At 41.1% G+C, this 18461-nt stretch overlaps 1 protein-coding gene across 2 annotated transcripts in view; it reads left to right on the plus strand.

Moving 5' to 3' along the window:
- JAZF1 (JAZF zinc finger 1) overlaps window positions 1-18461 on the plus strand; it is a 324244-nt gene that overhangs the window by 176728 nt on the left and 129055 nt on the right. For both annotated transcript variants that reach the window (XM_061165462.1, XM_061165461.1), the window contains exon 2: window positions 2907-2979. In XM_061165462.1, the coding sequence (XP_061021445.1) occupies window positions 2907-2979 (73 nt within the window). The remainder of the gene's footprint in view (window positions 1-2906; window positions 2980-18461) is intronic.

The following is an 18461-nucleotide window of genomic DNA, read 5'->3' on the forward strand; positions in this document are numbered from 1 at the left end:
AGACTCAACAGGAGCCCCAGATCCAGGTAGTCGGTCACCATGGTTCCCAACACCAGGGACAGCCGTGATGAACACATGCCTCCACTGTTGACCAGGGTGTGCTCTTGGCCCTTCTTCCATCATGTGGGACTCTAGGTTTATCCAGAAGGGTCTGAAGGTTGTCCTTTCCTTATTCCAGCTGTCTGCCTGGATTTTCTCTCCACTGCTTGAGAAGTCATGGGAGGTGGTGCTGTGACATCCGGCCTTTTGGCATTTAATTGCATCTGTAAAGCCACAGGACAGTAGGTCGCATGAGCTACAGCAAGCCCCACTTTGTGGAGCAGTGTGTTCAAGCTGTTACCCTGAAAGAGGAATGGTACAGGAGGCACATTGCCATCCACTTTAGAGGAATCTGTGTTTTAGAGACTTGGAAGTAAGTCGTTAGGTTTTTATCACTTGGGTATTTTAAAATACATTTTCATATTTGAATTCTCTTAGCCTTCAGTCTGCTTGAAATCTGTGACTCTGCTGGGATGATGTGAGGAAAAAAAAGTCATCTCTTAGTGGTTTCTTGTGTAGCCATGAAAAATTCAAGTATTCCTAGCCCACGGGCCATTTACTGAGGTGGACTTTACCGGTATCTGGGCAGTGACAGGCAGTGTTCAAGGTTCACATTTTCATTGGTACCAAAAGCCAGAGAAATATCTGGGAGAACTGTGTACTGTAGCCACTGTAGTTCATATCACATTTCTTGTTGTAGCAACTTATGCAAAAAAAAAAAAATCTTATCAGTGTGGCACATGGTTTGAGGATGTTCTTGGTACAGTCAGTCATCCTCTCCAGTGGCTAGAGTTACTCTTCTCCAGGTCATTCTGCTAAATGACGTCCTGCCTTCGGGAGAAGGACATCGTCATCCTGCTGTGAACACCCTATACCCTTGTCACTCTAACCCTCCTGTGGAGAGTTTTCAGCATTAGGCAGTTCCTTTTCTGTCAGGGAGGGAGAAATAATGAAGGCAGCTATTATACTTTTACTGAATGTGGAAGGCTCCCTGGTGTAATTAAATCCATAAAATGGTGAGTCATGATCACCACGCACCAGTCAGCCAGGAAGCGGGTGAAGGAGCTGATGTTTATTCTCTACTGGCCCCTGATGCTTTTCCTCCAGTGGCATGCATGCAGACTTCTACTGACTGTGGGTACCAAGTACCTAATTTCGTTTTAAGAACGTGAAAATTTCATGGATGTCCTACACCTAGGGACACATTAATCTGAGAAAGATGGCTCAGGCCTGGTGGACATCTGTCCAGAGGTTCTACTTCCTTGTTGGTTATGGAGTCTGCATTCCAGAAAAACAGGAGAATCCTGCCTGAGGTGCTTGCACATAGTGTTGTTGTTGTTGTTATGGAGAGGTATTTGGAAGCTTCTGGATGTCCTTTTTTTTCACCACTCATAATTTGAGGCTATGTGAGCATACATTTAGCCTAGGGTTTTAAAAGATGGTGGAATAAGCTCATAGGACAGTATTTCTGTAGGTCCAGTGATATGCAGACAGCCTCAGTTGCATATGTAATTATTGTAGGAGGCAGAGGAAATGCTGAATTACTGATCTGTTCTCACTTGCGCTGCCAAAAACCTCAAGACCCGACTTGATGGAGCCATTCAGAGAACCTTTGTCTCTTGTTTCAGAATTTGGCTTTCATGGACTTGCCATGGCAGAGACCCAGGAAGCAGGATTTCTGAATAGTGTGTCTCTGAAATTTCTTGGCATAGGAAAAACAATAAAGTGAACATGAGATTCTTAACTTTAACACCAAGAGTAAAATTGCCACTACTGTCTGGTTTTAGTCTGGGAGTGGAAAGCATTTGTAAATTGATTTTTATGCTGTCATTTTTGCCACCCTTGCTCTATGCCACTGTGTCTGCATCCTCTACCCCCATCACCTGTTACCACACTTTGAAGTCAGCATGTGTATCTTACAGCCACCACGTGCAGTAAACACTTTCTGTACAAAGGTGCTGGAAACGGCATCTGTCATTACATCAAAGAAGGTGTTATTGCTGAATGCAGATGGAAGAGTTCTAATAATGAGATGGTTTTAAGCGAGGTTGTAATGAAAAGAAATCTGTGTGAAATGTCTGAACGTTTTTCTAAGAAAACAAAAATGTGTTCAGTTTCTTTATAGTTTTACTATAGAAACACTGTTTTTGTGTATATTTAGCTCAATCAGTTCTTTACATGAGAAACCTGAGAATATATTTATAGTTGTAAAAGTGCATTTTTATGTTGTGTTGGAGAAACACCATTAGAGAAGGTTGCTATGGTTTTGAATTCTGTCTCTTCAAGGAGGAAAAAAACACTCTGATGAATGTGATGTTTGTGGATTCTGAACCAGCATGAGAATTTCTGATCAAGAGTCTAGAAAAGTTATAATAAACTCATTATACAATTAAGGAGGAGAAGCGTTGTCCTCTAGAATGTGAACCCAAACCTAGAAAAGTGTTCAGGGAATATGAACAATACTCAGTAGATTTTCAAATTGATGGAGCTCTCCAACGGCAACTAATTTGTTCCAGCATTGAAGTGAGCATAATTAACAGAGACTTTCTTTCTTAGGCCGATTAACCGCCAAAAACCATGCCAACATTGTAACTGTAAGCAGTGAAAACCAATATTTATGAGGGGGATTGTGCAGGAGTTTGTGTGACAGATGGACATTTTATCACTGTTGATGTTTGGAATTCTCTTGAAAAGTAATGCAATATCTTGTTATTTATGAATGAATGAACAAATGATTATGAGGTTTCTTTAAAAAGTAGTCTACTAAATTAATCTTTTTCTCCATTTAGCCTCTGTTACGTTAGGTTAGGTAGCCTCATATATTCTGATGCGAAAGCTGAAAAATCATAATTGTGTTTTTATTTCAGATACAGATCCACGTGTTTTAGAAAAACAAGAATTACAGCAGCCAACCTATGTTGCCCTCAGTTACATTAATAGGTAAGCCATTTTCAGAATTTATAGCAACCTCATATCTGCCACGTTTATTTTTCAAAGGTATCTTTTTAACAGGGTAGGAAAAATGTTTTCAGTCTTCAAATATTTACAGGAGATTATTTAAAATCAACCTTTATATGGAATTTTCTTGTTTCTCTGTTGGGGAGAGGCAGGTTGTAGTTCTCTGTTCATGTGGTGGAAAACATGAGTGATTTATAAGCTCATTCTGGAAGTATTTTGTATGCAGAGTTAGAGTACGCTCTTTCGACTTCATAGGGCAGTTTGGGAGATTAATGGATTTATGTGAGTGAAACTTTAAAACCTGAGGTAAAGAGGTGCTGTATGAATTCAGAACATTGTTGGAATATCAGAATATATCGGGATATAACAAATTGAAATAACTTAATATCAAAGTTACATAGCAGCAACTCCTTTTAGGAAAAACGTTTTCAACTGACTCCTCTGTGTCCAGTCACATGAGTTTTTACTGAAACTGAACATGTGAGCACGACCTCGGAGAACTATTAGAACTTGATATATCGGGTCTAAAAGAGGACTTGGTGTTTCAGCCAACTCAAATAATTAAGGAGACAGGAATTTTTGAAGAGAACCTGAAATCAACTTATGTTAAGACAACACCCCCCCGGCCAACCTCCCAAGAGAAAAAGGCAAAGTAAACCTAGCATTGAAGTGAATTTTTAAGGAGAATGAAAAAATCTCTGCCCATAATTCAGTGCTTCAATCTCTATTGACTGTCCCTTTTTTATATAAGGCAGAGTGTTTCTGGTTTCTTGGTGCCAAATCCTTGGTTCAGGATCTGAGGTAGAAAGCTGGGAATGAATTATCTGTACTGCTTCATTTTAATGCCTCTTTAGTAAATTAATTACTTAAACATTGTCTGGAGAGGGCTTTGAATTGGAGTCGCCGTGCTCACTTTAAAGTTCTCTGATGAAGCATGCTTTCTAAAGAATTCATTAATGTAAACATCTATTTGCATGTCCTCTTGGGGTTTCCTACTTATCAGTCTGTTCTGAAACTGAGATAAAATAGCTGCAGTTTTTCAGTACCCATAACTTTGGGGATGTTTTAAGTGGAACACCTTCAAAGTCACATTAGATACAAATATATAAAGATGTATGTGCTTTTCTAGATTTCTCACAAACCTGTGTTTCCTGAGGTTAGCATGTGTTTTGAAAAGACTTTAGTTTCTAAATTCTAAAGTGTACATTAGAATTATGTGACTGGAATGTATGTAAAATAGCCTAGTAATATTGAGGGACAGGATAAATAGTCTTATAAGTTAATAAGTTAATTATGGTATTGAACAGTATTTTTTAATAGCATGGCTATTGTGTTTTGGGTACAATATGTTATCTCTGTATGTACAAAGGTGTGTGCTACTAAGCCTTATTCTAATGAGAGTCTATGAGATTTTCACATTCATTCTTCCTGTTTGTATCATCAGCCAGGTTGGCAACACGGATCTGCTGATCACACAGGTGTTATACTCACTAAAGGAATAAATAATCTGCTGGGTGTGATTTCAGTGAAGAGCAGGAACAAGGGCCTCAGACAAAAAATCCACCAGAGAATTTGAATTGAGTATGATAGTTAAGCATTAACTGTGCAGTAGAATGTGCTTAAATCCAAGAGAGCCAGGATGTAATCAGTGGGTGTGAACTTTCTGAGATGAGTCTTCTGGGAGAAAATGAGTCATTAAAAAAAAAAAAAGAAAACCCCTTTATACATATATGCAATGGAATATTACTCATCCATTAAGTAGAATGAAATAATATCATTTGCAGCAACATGGATGGACCTAAAGAGTGTCATACTGAGTGAAGTAAGTCAGACAGAGGAGATTATATTGTATGACGTCCCTTATATGTGGAATCTAAAAAGAAATGATACAAATGAACTCATAAGACAGAAAGAGACTCACAGACTTAGAAATTGAACTTGCAGTTTGGGGGGTGCGGGCATGGAGAATGATAGGTTTGGGCTGGGCATATACACACTGCTCCATTTAAAATGGGTTATCAGCAGGTACCTGCTGTGTAGCACATGGAACTCTGCTCAGTGTTATGTAGCAGCCTGGGTGAGGGGGGTGTTTGGGGGAGTGTGGCTGAGTCACTTCCCTGTTCATCTGAAACTGGCATGATATTGTTAATCAGCTGGACCCCAGTTTTGCTGTTGTTCAGTTGCTCAGTCATGTCTGACTCTTTGTGACCCCATGGACTGCAGCACCCCAGGTTTCCCTGTCCCTCACCATCTCCCGGAGCTGGCTCAAACTCATGTCCATTGAGTCGGTGATGCCATCCAACCATCTCGTCCTCTGTTGTCCCCTTCTCCTCCCACCTTCAATCTTTCCCAGCATCAGGGTCTTTTCTAATGAGTTGGCTCTTCGCATCAGGTGGCCAAAGTATTGGCACTTCAGCTTCATCATTAGTCCTTCCAATGAATATTCAGGGTTGATTTCCTTTAGGACTGACTGATTGGATCTCCTTGCAGTCCAAGGAACTCTCAAGAGCCTTTCCCAACACCACAGTTCAAAAGCAGTATATCTCAATACAAAATAAATCTTTTTTAAAACCTCAACCATTAAATAACCTTTTGTAATTATAGCCATATGGAGGCATTGTAGAAAATTAGAAAATGTAAGCAAACAAAAAAATTTAAATATCACATTCCCACCACTCAACTAATCACTAGTGGTTACACCTTAGAACACATTTTTCAGCTTGCTTTTTATTTTATTTTTTTTTTCTTCTTACCCATGGCTGATTCATGTCAATGTATCAGCTTGCTTTTTAAAAATACTACATAATAGCATCTATACTTCAATAAAAATAAATGCATAAATAAACATACAATTTTTAACCAAAAGCTGTACTCACTCTTTTACAGTCTGCTCAGTTTTGTCACTGATCTCTACTTTTTCAGTACATTTGCATCTAGTCTAATAGCCAGATCATATGCAGGTTTCCCCAGATGATCTAAACAAGTCCATTACTGTAGTTCATCTGACCCAGTGTCCAATCCAGCACATCACATTGCACTTGGATGTTTTGTCCCCACAAGTTTCTTTTAATCTGGTACAGTGACTTTTTGAAGAGATGTGCCACCTTCAGGGTTTCCTTTAGATTGTCTCCATGAGGCCATTTGACGTTCCTCTATCTCCTTTATTTGCTATAAGCTGAAAGATCTGGAGAGGATCTGTTGAACTGGACATATTGTTGTATTTAGAGATGTGATACAACAGAGAATTCACCATGTCATATCCTTGCTGGCAGAGAAGCAGACGTTATGTAAGGGACTGAGACATTTACTCATGATCTTTAAGTCAAGAGAAGATTGTGTTTGGAAGGTTGCCCAGGTTAGTAACGACCCTTCTCACTGGGGATTCCTTTGTGGACAGTGCCACATACATAACATAGGACTAAATACATGGTAGACACTCTAGATATTGGTTTGTAGGTGATAAATAAAACCTGGTAGGTGAGCAAAGAAGAGTTGCAAGAAGGAAACCAAGCCTGACCTTGGGGCAAAAATATGCTGAAAGAACCCTTAAGGGGACTGGATACTCTAAAATTCCTAGAGGAAAACATAGGCAGAACACTCCATGACATGAATTGCAGTAATATTTTTTTAGATCCATCTCTTAGGTAATGGAAATAAAAACAAAAATAAAAACTGAGACCTAATTAAACTTAAAAGCTTTTGCACAGCTTTGCACAGCAAAGGAGACCGTAAACAAAATGAAAAGACAACGGATGGAATGGGAGAATATATTTGCCAATGATGTGACCGACAAGGGATTAATTTCCAAAATATACAAACAGCTCATACAGCCTAATATTAAAAAGCCAAACAACACAATCAAAAAATGGGCAGAAGATCTGAATAAACATCTCTCCAAAGAAGACATACAGATGGTCTACAGGCACATGAAAAGATGCTCAGTATTGCTAATTATTAGAAAGATGCAAATCAAAACTACAGTGAGGTATCACCCCACACCAGTCAGAATGGCCATCATCAAAAAGTCTATAAATAGTAAGTGTTGGAGAGGGTGTGGAGAAATGGGAACCCTCCTACACTGTTGGTGGTAATGTAAATTGGTGTACCCACTGTGGAGAACTGTATAGAGGTTCCCTAAAAACCAAAAATAGAGGTGCCACATGATCCAGCAATCCCACTCCTGGACATATATTTAGGGAAAACTAATTTAAAAAGAAATGCACCCCAGTGTTCATAGCACCGCTGTTTACAATAGCCAAGACATGGAAGCTACCTAAATGTTCCTCAATTGTTACTCATAATATTAGCCATAAAAAATAATGCTATTTGTAGCAATATAGATTAACCTAGAGATTATCATATTAAGTGAAATAAGTCAGACAAGGACAAATATCATATGATATTGCTTATATGTGAAAATCTTTGTACAGTGAACCTTCACACAATATTGAAAAGCAATTATCCTCCAATTAAAATTTTTTTAAATGGTGCAAATCAACTTATTTATGAAAAAGGCCCACAGACATAGAAAACAAACAAGATTACCAAAGGGAAAATTGAGGGAAGGGGGACAGGGATAAATTAGGAGTTTGAGATTAACAGTATTATATATATAATAATATATGTTATATATAAAATAAACAAGGACCTACTGTATAGCACAGGAAACTATTTAATATCTTATAATAAGCTATAATGGAAAAGAATCTAAAAAAGTGTATATATGTCTTATATGTATGTATAACCGAATCACTTACTGTATAATTGAAACTATCACAACTTTGTAAATCAAAAATCAACTATATTCCAATTTTTAAAATATTGAACTTGGGGAGAAGTCTTAAAGGCTTTCAATACAAAAGGGAAACATACTGAAATTCACATGAAGTCAGGAGAGATTCAAGAGAATAATAAGGGTTAGGTAATATAAAAGCACATCAGCTTGATGGCAATATACTGAATAGTGCCAAATATGGAACAAATGAGGTTTTTTCCGCTTTAACTCAGAGGGAAGTAAAATCTTAATTTTGCTATGCAATGAAGACAGAAAAAGAATATTTTTCTGCTCATTTATCTATTTATGCAACTCTAATGTTCTTTGGGGCACATCAAAATTGAGTTGAAACTTTCTTTGGCAATAACATTGACTGAAATTGCAGAGTTAGGGTTCCTAAAATGGAGCTAGCTTTTTTGATTAAAAAAAGAGAACTGAGTAGAAATTGGAGAGCCTTTGTTTATACCTATTTTAAATTGCTTTACTCATTTGAACATAATGTGTTGAACAAAACTTTAATTCTTTTAAAAGCTGGTCTATTATAACACCTGAGCAAATTTTAAAATAAAAATAGTTTAATGAGAGAGGAAAATGTAATGAATTAGGGTTGTCAGAGTAGTGCTGTCGGGGGGTGGGGGGAAGATGGATATGAGTTTTAAAGACAGGAAGTTTTATTAATTTTGTGACATGAGGAACAATGACAAGTTCATGTTATAGGAAATCTAACTGCTTAGTCTGTTTAAGATTTATACCCTTGGGGAAAAAAGGGCAAGAAGAAAAGCTAGATTTTGGATATGAGACAGTATAGAAGAAATAATACTAGAAAGTGCAAACATAACTTTTTATGCCTTTTTATTCCTTGAACTCTATGCTAAGTGTTTTTCACACTGCTTGTTTCATTTAATCTTCACAGTGACCACATGAAGGTACTGTATGATCTTCATTTTACAGGTTCACCATTTGAGACTTGGATGTTAAGTAACTTGTGTCCCCGGATGCTAGGAAATGGAGTATTGGGTTCAGACCTGCAGTTAGGCTCCAGAACCTGTGTTATTAATGGTTCTACAAACGTCCATGTTGAAATATCAGAGAGGAAGGTAATAGCTTAGAAAACTAAGAGGAGAATTTGGAAAACTGACAATGAAAAAAAAATTAGGTAGGACAGCTGAGCAGAGGGAATGCAGCAAGACATAAAGATAAGAGTAATTTCTGTGCTATAGACAATAGGTGGGTAGCAGCCTAATCAAATTAAAACAGTAGGAGACAGAAGAAACCAAAAAAATGCTGAGAGAGAGTTGACTAGGGACTCCTAAGGGATGTATTGTTACCAAGAAACTGTCTCCAGTGTGCAGGGCACATGCTGCCCTAGCAGGCTGCAGCTGGAGTGGGAAAGGATGCCTTCGCATCTTAGATTGGGAGAACAGAAAGGGCAGAGCTCCGTGAGGGTACAGGAAACTGTCCCCTACCTCCTCTCACCAGTAGGCAGGTGATGTGCGCCTCAGGGTGAAGTCAGGTATCTCCTTACAAAGGTTGATGAGAAGCCCTGGCCCGCATCTGGGTGTTTCCTTCAGGTCATGGTGACGAGATAGCTTATTAACAACTTGTGGCTTCCCAGAAATGGGTAACTGGGATGACTTAAAGACGTAATAACAAACAAGGCCATGGCTGCTAATTACACTATTTTCTCCCCAAAAAGTTTGATTAAAATAATTGAAGTCTCCAAATAAACTTAATTGTTAAAATGTGTGTATCATTTTGGTGTAAACTATAAAGGAATGCTATGCCTAGGCACAAATGGGTACCTTCTTGTCCTCGGTGCTTGTCATTTACTACCTAATAAAAATGTAATATTCTCTCGTTCCTAAACTACAGCTCTACTCGAATTCTCTTTGTTAAGACTCCCTACGCCATTTGGCACAGTAGTAGTTAGGTTTGACCTCCTCTAAAAATTAATTTTTGTTTAGCTTAGTGTTTGCTATTAAACAGCAAATTCTAAAATAGGGTTCCTAGAGCAGTAATTCCAACGGGTGTTAGCCAGCTCCTCCCTCCTCCCCCTCCCCCCCCTCCCTCACAGACAAAGCTCATTTATTCACAAAAGGGTTCTGTCAATTCATCTGGGGAAATCCTGAGTTAAACAACATAGATTTCTTTACCACAGGTTTTAATCAGATCCTCTTCTATGTTGAGCCTCGTTTTAAGTCTCCAGGAGGGATGGTGTAATTTTCATATGTACCTGATCCCAGAGCACTTTTTCTTGAAGCATCTGATGGGACTAGTTCTGCTGTGTGGGGATTCCTAGAGTTCTGTCACTTCCACCTACATCAGCAGCTTCCCCAAGGAACCAGGAAGCCTTTGGTTCAGAACAGCCTGCTGTTCTTTTTCTGATTCAAAATGCAGGACATTGCCACTTCCCTCCTGTTCAGCTGGGGAAAAGGAGGACAAAATCCTTCACCTCTGTGCCAGGTCCATCAACTTCTAGTTTGTGCCCATTTGAGTAGTGATCTGTTTGCTTCTCTCAGCCTTCCCAGACATCTAGGTGGCTTCTATTAAAAATGGAGATTTTTTTGTTGAAAACAATCCCTGTTTCTCCCCAGCCCCATCTCCAGTGTCATTCTCCTCTCTGTCTTAGAAATAGAGCAATGTAGTGGTGAACAATATGTGAGCAAGAATGAGACAGATTAGGTTTAAATGCTGTCTCTGCCTTGCATGAGCTGTGTGAACAGGTTGGCAAGTCTCAGCCTCTGCGTCCTTAACTCGAATAATACCGTCCTAACTGTGAGTGTGAAATCAGGATGGACAAAGCACATATAGCAGGGCCTGGGACATAGGAAGTGTTGTGTAAGTAATAGGTCTTTTTATTACTTTTTATATTCTGCCCATGCTGAGTCTCCCTTTTTCCTATCATCAGTAATTAGAGGAACAGCTGCAGAGGAAGCGTTGTTTTGGAGCAGGGCCAGCACAGTCCCCGCCAGGAAATACGCTCCACGAGGGCAGGGATACTTTCCGTCTCCCTCAGCTGTGTCCCCAGCTCCCAGGACATAGTAGACTCTCAGTAAATGTTTATTAAATGAATGAGTATGAATTTGTATAAGGAACGTTAGAGTGAATAAATCATTGATTCTAGGGACACTTCTATGAGACACCAGGAAGCTCTACTTCCCACATGCATTGAAAAGGCTATGTGATAAAAATGGAGTGGAGGATGACTTTTATTCAGCATCCATATGGAGTACAGCGTAAAGTATACTAAACGTTGGCCATCGCTAGTTCTTCCACCGTGAACAACTGGACTGATGGATGAGATGATGGTTTTCAGGCTCAATAGGACAACATCGAGGACAATAGGCAGGACGATAGGCAGTACAAAGTTGGTTGCTGAGAGAAAAGAAACTTAGAGGTGATCCCCATGGTCATCTGGCTCACTGCAGGACAGCTTCCTTACTGCAGTTGAGTGACCTAGAACCCAAAGAGTGAGAACAGAGTTGGGGCAACTTGAGCGGCTGCAGCCTGTAGCGCAGGGGCCTGGAGATGAGGTATCAGTGCAGAAAGGGGCCACAAAAGTCTGGATGAGGGTCCTTCGTGAGTCCACAGCCGAGGGTGGATATGTTCAGGGTAAGACTGTGTCTTACCAAAGGACAGCAGCTCCAGGAGTGAGAATGGAACATCCACACCAGAGGTCAGGCAGTCCTGTGGGCATTGCATTCTAGCCCAGCCAGCATGGAAACAGCAACCTGTTAACCCCCTGGTCTTTTAACTGAGGCATCAGAAAGACTCACATTAGAAATAAGGACTTTGTCCTAGAGTATGACCAGTCCTAGAGACACCCTAACTGCTCCTAAAATCAAGACTTCATAAGCTCTTCAGAGGAGACAGTTTGGAGGTGAGTCCTGAAAAGTTAAAAGAACACTTTGGGCTTTCCCTGGCCCTGTTAAAGCATACGTGTAGGCTATACAAGTTCAGCATGATCAGCCTGAAACTGAGCTACCTGCTAGAATAAAAATCAATAGTCATCATAGAAATTAAGCAGATACAAAATGTCTAATACACAATAAAAAATTACTAGACATGAAAAACATAGGAAAATCTTACCCTTAGACAAGGGGGAAAAAAAAAGCAGTCAAGAGACACCCTGAGATGGCTCAGATGTTGGATTTAGGAAACAAAGACATAAAAGCAGTCATTATAAATGTGTTCAAGAACGTAAAGGAAAAATATACTAAATAAGAGGTTGTTTTGAATGAAAACAAAATTAGTCTGGATGCTTTTTTTTTTTTTTTAAAGAAATTCTCCTACCAGATTCTGAACTGCTTAATGAAAGCTTTCTTCCTCTTCTCACTTTCATTCCCACTCCAAAACCTCACCTAATTCCCCCAAACCCTCACTCTTGCTGTTGCAGTTGGACTCGTTTCTGCCAGATTATAGTCAGTCATAACCTCATAAAAAATGTTGTAATTGGCCAAGTGTGTACTGCCCTTCTATTTATTCTATACAAACAAGCCTGAAACGTTTGACTTTTTTTAATCTTTCTGAAAGCAGTGGTTTTGTGTGTGTGTGTGTGTGTGTGTGTGTGTGAGAGAGAGAGAAACCACCTGTTTGTGGTCTTCTGAGAGCAATCATATTTATTACAGTACAAGATATGTTTTCCCATTTCCCTCCTTTGTCCACCAGATCTGAGGTTCTGCTGCATGCCCCGTCCCCAGACTAAAGTTTGTGGCCTAATGCATGCTGTAAACATGTTGCATGCTGTCAGATCTCAAACACCAGACACTGTGCTACCATTTTCTTAGCCTAGGTTTTTATGAACATCAGCTGAAACAAAGCCATGATGGCTGCCTGCCAGATTTCCCTTGTAATATCTCTAACCTGATATGCCTTGCTCACTGTGTTTTTGCAAGAAGCGTGTACTCTCAGGAGGCATTGGGAAGCTGGAAAGAGCCCTTATGTGACATTTTGGCTTGCTCCAACAGAATTAGTTTGTGCTACTGGCATAAAACACATGGCAGGAGAAGTGAGTCTTGGCAGAACTGGGTGATATGATTGTCTTCTTAGGTACCAGGCCTCCTGTGTAATTTACTTGTCATCTACAGTTAAGGCAATCAGTATTTTAAAACAGACTGCTTATACAACTCTAATCATACCAGGGCATTTTTTAGTCTTTCTTCTGTCTACCTGTCAGTATTCGCGACTGTTCTTTTTGTGCATCTTTTAGGTCCATTTCAAAGCAGCATTACATTTTTTTCAAAATCTTCAGACTTACAGATTGAAAGAGATTGGATGATAATTGAAACCATCTAGAAATAGTCTTAGATTTCCTCTTTTTCCCCCGTTTGTAGAAATTCATTTCCTGGGCTTTTTCCTAAGCAAGATATTTTCAGTATCTCCAACTGTGATATTTCCCTGGGGATCAGGATCTCTAGTGCCCCCGCTTCTTTGAGCCCTCTTCCTGGTACCACGTTTACCTGGAGACCTCTAGAATCTCAGCCCTTCCTTTCTTATTTACCTTCATATTTGGGCTGGTTGCTGGATATCAGCTTCGAATTTATCAGTTTAGTTGAATTCCCTCCTTCCAGGGACCTTGCCCACTCATTATCTCCAGCCTCAGCCTTGCTACCCAGGCTCACTGCTGAGAATCCCTAATGTGCTTTGCAGCACGATGTGTCCCACCACAGACACAACCTTTCTAACCTCAGCTGGACCCTCAAGACAGTCCTGTAATGCTTTCAGCCCAAGTTAAAACCTTGCTAAACTTACCATCATCTTGATAAACGTGGCATTATCGTCCCATTGGACATGAATTTGAGCAAATTATGGGAGATAGTGAAGGACAGGGAAGCCTGGCATGCTGCAGCGCATGGGGTTGCAAAGAGTCAGATGATGGAGTGACTGATCAACTAAACTTAACTACAGTCTGTTTCGAGTATTTCCTATGGCACCAGCATTCCTAAAGGGATTCCCCGTCCCCTCCCTAGCAGACGAAGTTCCTGTGCTGAGAAGATGGAGACCATTTCTGCGTCCTGTCTCAACTTCTCTTTTCCATCCCCACATTCATCTGGATTTTTCATCCATGTTCTGTTCATTCTTACTCTCCCTTGTGCAAAGCGGGCACCGCAGCCGATACTCCACATCTGTCTCTCATCTCTGTGGCCTCAAAGCCCTTAATGTCTGGCTTCCTTTAGTCACACTTCATGTATCCTAAGGTCTGGTCTATCCTAAGCGTTCCCTGTCCATTTCTGTTTTCTTTTCATGGATAATACGGCATCTTCCCTGAGACTTTCCCGTTTGGCCTACCGAGTTCGATGCCCTTGTCCACTTTCTGTTTCTGAAACCCTTTCCTCCTTGTGCCCATTAACTTGTTCTGCCCTGGTTCTTCTCCTGCCTCTTTGCCACACAGACAGAGATTTCTCCCTAAGTTTCGACCCTTGTACTTTGCTTTTCCATTGGTATTCCCTCCATTCCTACAGTTTAGCGCTCACCTCTGTGGAAAGGACTTCTGACCCCCTAATCCCAGGTCTCCTCCAGTTCTCATTTCTGCCTGCCCGTTGGTACATGAGTGTTCAGTGCAGGTTTGACTCATCCAGTGCTGGACGTATCATTTCACAACGCCCTCCTAAATGGCTTCTCTTTCGGGGGTTAGTAGTGTTGTTTCATGATACCTACTCATTCATTGGGCTCCCCTGGCAGCTCAGATGGTAAAGAATCTGACCGCAGTGCGCAAGGCCTGGGTTTGATCCCCCAGAGAAGGGAAGGCAACCCACTCCAGTGCTGGAGTATTCTGTGAACAGGGGAGCCTGGCGAGCTACAGTCCATGGGGTCGCAAAGAATCAGACACGACTGAGCACCTAACACACACATACACACACTCCTAGGAAGCTTAGAGTTTATTATTTTCCACCCATCGGTTTCCCTCACTCCCATTTCCAAATAACCAGGCACCAGATCTGTGCCATCCGCATCCTCATGACCTTTTTGAGCAGTTTCCCTGTTGCTGTCCTTATGTGAAACTTTTAACTCCCTGTTTTGGATTATCCTAAGAACTCACTATTCTCCCTGCCTCCACCCTGAGAACCAGCGGTCATCAGAAGATGGGTCAGAAGTATCGGTCATCAGCATCAGGTACAGGAACCTTCCATGCTTCATTCTCAGCTTGCTGCATTCTGCTCTTTTCTCCACTCTTTCCTGGCTGTGACAGTTGTCCTCTTCAAGGTTGACTTTTAATGATACCTATTTTATGAAGGTTCCCCACACTCCAGAAGGAATTGCTGAAATTTTTAAGGTCCATTTCCAAAATCATAGCATCAACATACTTTGCTGTGAACATTGACTCATGAAGTTTAAATTTGTGTACAAATGTATTTAAGATCAATAGCTTCTCTTTTCTCTCCCCAACTCCCCACCAGTCCTCCTACTCCAAAGTAACTAATGTTAATGTCATAGAGGGTGTCCATCACATTTGTACTGAGGTGCAGACATGTATGCAGGGGTTTGGTTGTCAGTAACATTTGTTTTTATAAATCGCAGAAGCTTGGGGACTTCCCTGGTGGTCCTGAGACTCCATGCTCCCAATGCAGAGGCCCCAGGTTTGATCCCTAGTCAGGGAACTAGATCCCACATGCTGCAACCAAGACCCAGTGCAGCCAAATAAAATAATAAATATATTTTAAAGTGACAGTGTGAAATAAATAAATTATATAAATTTCCCACGTCTCTTTTTGATTTTCCATTTAACATATTTCTGGGTCAAAGTTAGAGATAGCTCCAACTTATTCTTTTAATACCTCCATAAAATTCTAAGATAGAGATGTGTATCAGTTCAACTCTTCCACTACTGATTGGTGGACATTCAGCTAGTTTCTAGATTTGTTTGCATGTGTTTGTGTTTTTGCCACTAATAACAGGGCTGCCACGTGGATTGATCCCTGTTTGTTCTACATGCCAAGAATTCTTTGCTTCTATTTCTTCGTTAGTAGAACCTAAGTTGGATTGCCTCTCTCTGCTGCCAGTGGCTTCCTGTCACATATGGAGTAAAAATGAAACTCCTCACTGTGGCTCCAAGGCCTCTATGATGGAGTACTCCCCACCTCTCAGCCTCGCCCCTTACCAGCGCGGCTCCTGCTCCGTGAGATCGTCCTGCTCCCAGCTCTTGTCCTCATTGACCCCTCTGATAGAACACACTCCCTCCCTTCAGAACTTCACACAGTCCTTACCTGGCCCCGCCCTGCAGGTGTCCATCAGATGTCACCTGCCCAGTAGGCCTTCGCTGACTACCCGCTGAAATAGCCCCCTGTCCGTCTCTGTGCCTTACTCTGCTTTCTTGTTCTTCGTGTCGCTTGCCACCACCTCAAATCACAGTTTAATGAATTGCTTTGTTGTTGGTCCCTGCCTCCCCCTGGAGAATGGGAGCTCCCTGGAGCCAGGGACTTTGTCTTGGGTCATCACTTTGCCCTCAGCTTCTGGAATAGGACCTGTTACATCACAGGTGGTCAGTGAATGTGTCCTGAATAAGTGTGTGTCTAACAGTCATAGTTTTAATGTGTTTATCTTACATTGTCCTCCCGGTATGTGTTTTATTCATCTGTTTCTTGCCTCTTCACACCTGACTGCATGGCATGTACTTTGCCTGTGGTATGAGATGAGATCAAGGGACTGTTGTGCATGGCGGCGAATTTTTAACATAAGGGATGACCTTGGAGACACCCCTCTACCCGCTGCCATACACATTTACAAAATGACTCAAGGCACTACACCGCTCTTATTTCATTTGGAAATTCAGATCGCTGGCAGTAATCTACTTGATTTATCGTTTTCCCCGTATGTGCAGCACCTCGGAGTTAATTAAGAAAGCCATGAATCTTCCCTCCGTTGCTCTCGCGCACTCCCCTTTGCTGGATGCTCTCATATTGCTGAGACTGTTGATTTGGGACTCAAGTTGAAACATTACTTAATTTTCTCACATTGAGGTTCATTATGCTGAGCCTAAAGACTAGTCTTGCCTTTGAAGGCCCCTTCACTGGCAAGCTTTAAAATAGCTTCATGTTCCCAGTTTCTAAATAACTTGTTCTCATTTCCGCTACCATGGCCAAGACCTTGCCTGCTGGCTCACTGTAGTGCAGCTGGGTCAGCCCCACGTCCCCAGAAAGACCTCGCCGTTCTCACAAAATAGACTCCCAGCTCTGGTCCGTGCGGAGGTTGTTTCCAGCAATAGCGATGCAGACATCGAGACGAGCGCCATACAGCCGGGCCCCTAAACACCAACAAGAGCCATCCATCCTGAATAAGGAAACACAGACAAATCATGAGACAGCATCAGCCTTATGTCCTTAAAAGACCAAAGCTAATTTTATTGAAATTATCGTGTTAAGGAAGAATGAAATGTGTAACACAGGAAATTACTTCTCTTGGCTCATCATTTTCAGCATAGATTAGCTTCTCCTAGTTGGGCAACTGTTATTGGGTACAGGGCACAGGGTAGTGCCCTTTACTCTGACATATGTAATCTCACAGTGACCTTGCCTCACAGCCCTACTCTCCCTTTACCCCTAAGAAAATGAATTCCCAGGGAGGCTGTGGGACTTTTTAGTGCCTTGGACTCCTCTAGTGAGCTGGCAAAGCTGATGGACTATTTCCCAAAATTGTGTTTTTAAGTTCATAAGCTAAAATACATAATATTGCAAAGAAAGCCAATTATATTCAAATGCAGTTATCAAAATATTAAAATTATGAATTTATGATATGGTAATATGTGCATTGTAAGGCCTTAAATAAGAAAACTTGCTGCTTGAGAAATCTGTATGCAGGTCAGGAAGCAACAGTTAGAACTGGACATGGAACAACAGACTGGTTCCAGATAGGAAAAGGAGTACGTCAAGGCTGTATATTGTCACCCTGCTTATTTAACTTATATGCAGAGTACATCATAAGAAACACTGGGCTGGATGAAGCACAAGCTGGAATCAAGATTGCCGGGAGAAATACTGATAACCTCAGATATGCAGATGACACCACCTTTATGGCAAAAAGTGAAGAAGAGCTAGAGAACCTCTTGATGAAAGTGAAAGAGGAGAGTGAAAAAGTTGGCTTAAAGCTCAACATTCAGAAAACAAAGATCATGGCATTCGGTCCCATCAATTCATGGCAAATAGATGGGGAAACAGTGGCAGACTTTATTTTGGGGGGCTCCAAAATCACTGCAGATGGTGACTGCAGCCATGAAATAAAAAGACACTTACTCCTTGGAAGAAAAGTTACGACCAACCTAGACAGCATATTAAAAAACAGACACATTACTTTGCCAACAAAGGTCCGTCTAGTCAAGGCTATGGTTTTTCCAATAGTCATGTATGGATGTGAGAGTTGGACTAGAAAGAAAGCTGAGCACTGAAGAATTGATGCTTTTGAACTGTGATGTTGGAGAAGACTCTTGAGAGAGTCCCTTAGACTGCAAGGAGATCCATCCAGGCCATCCTAAAGGAAATCAGTCCTGAATATTCATTGGAAGGACTGATGCTGAAGCTGAAACTCCAATACTTTGGCCACCTGAGGCAAAGAGCTGACTCATTGGAAAAGACTCTGATGCTGGGAGAGATTGAGGGCAGGAGGAGAAGGGGATGAGAGAGGATGAGATGGTTGGATGGCATTACCGACTCAATGGACATGAGTTTGAGTAAACTCCGGGAGTTGGTGATGGACAGGG

The sequence above is a fragment of the Dama dama genome, chromosome 18 (genome assembly GCF_033118175.1).
Source record: "Dama dama isolate Ldn47 chromosome 18, ASM3311817v1, whole genome shotgun sequence".
In the NCBI taxonomy this organism is placed as follows: domain Eukaryota; kingdom Metazoa; phylum Chordata; class Mammalia; order Artiodactyla; family Cervidae; genus Dama; species Dama dama.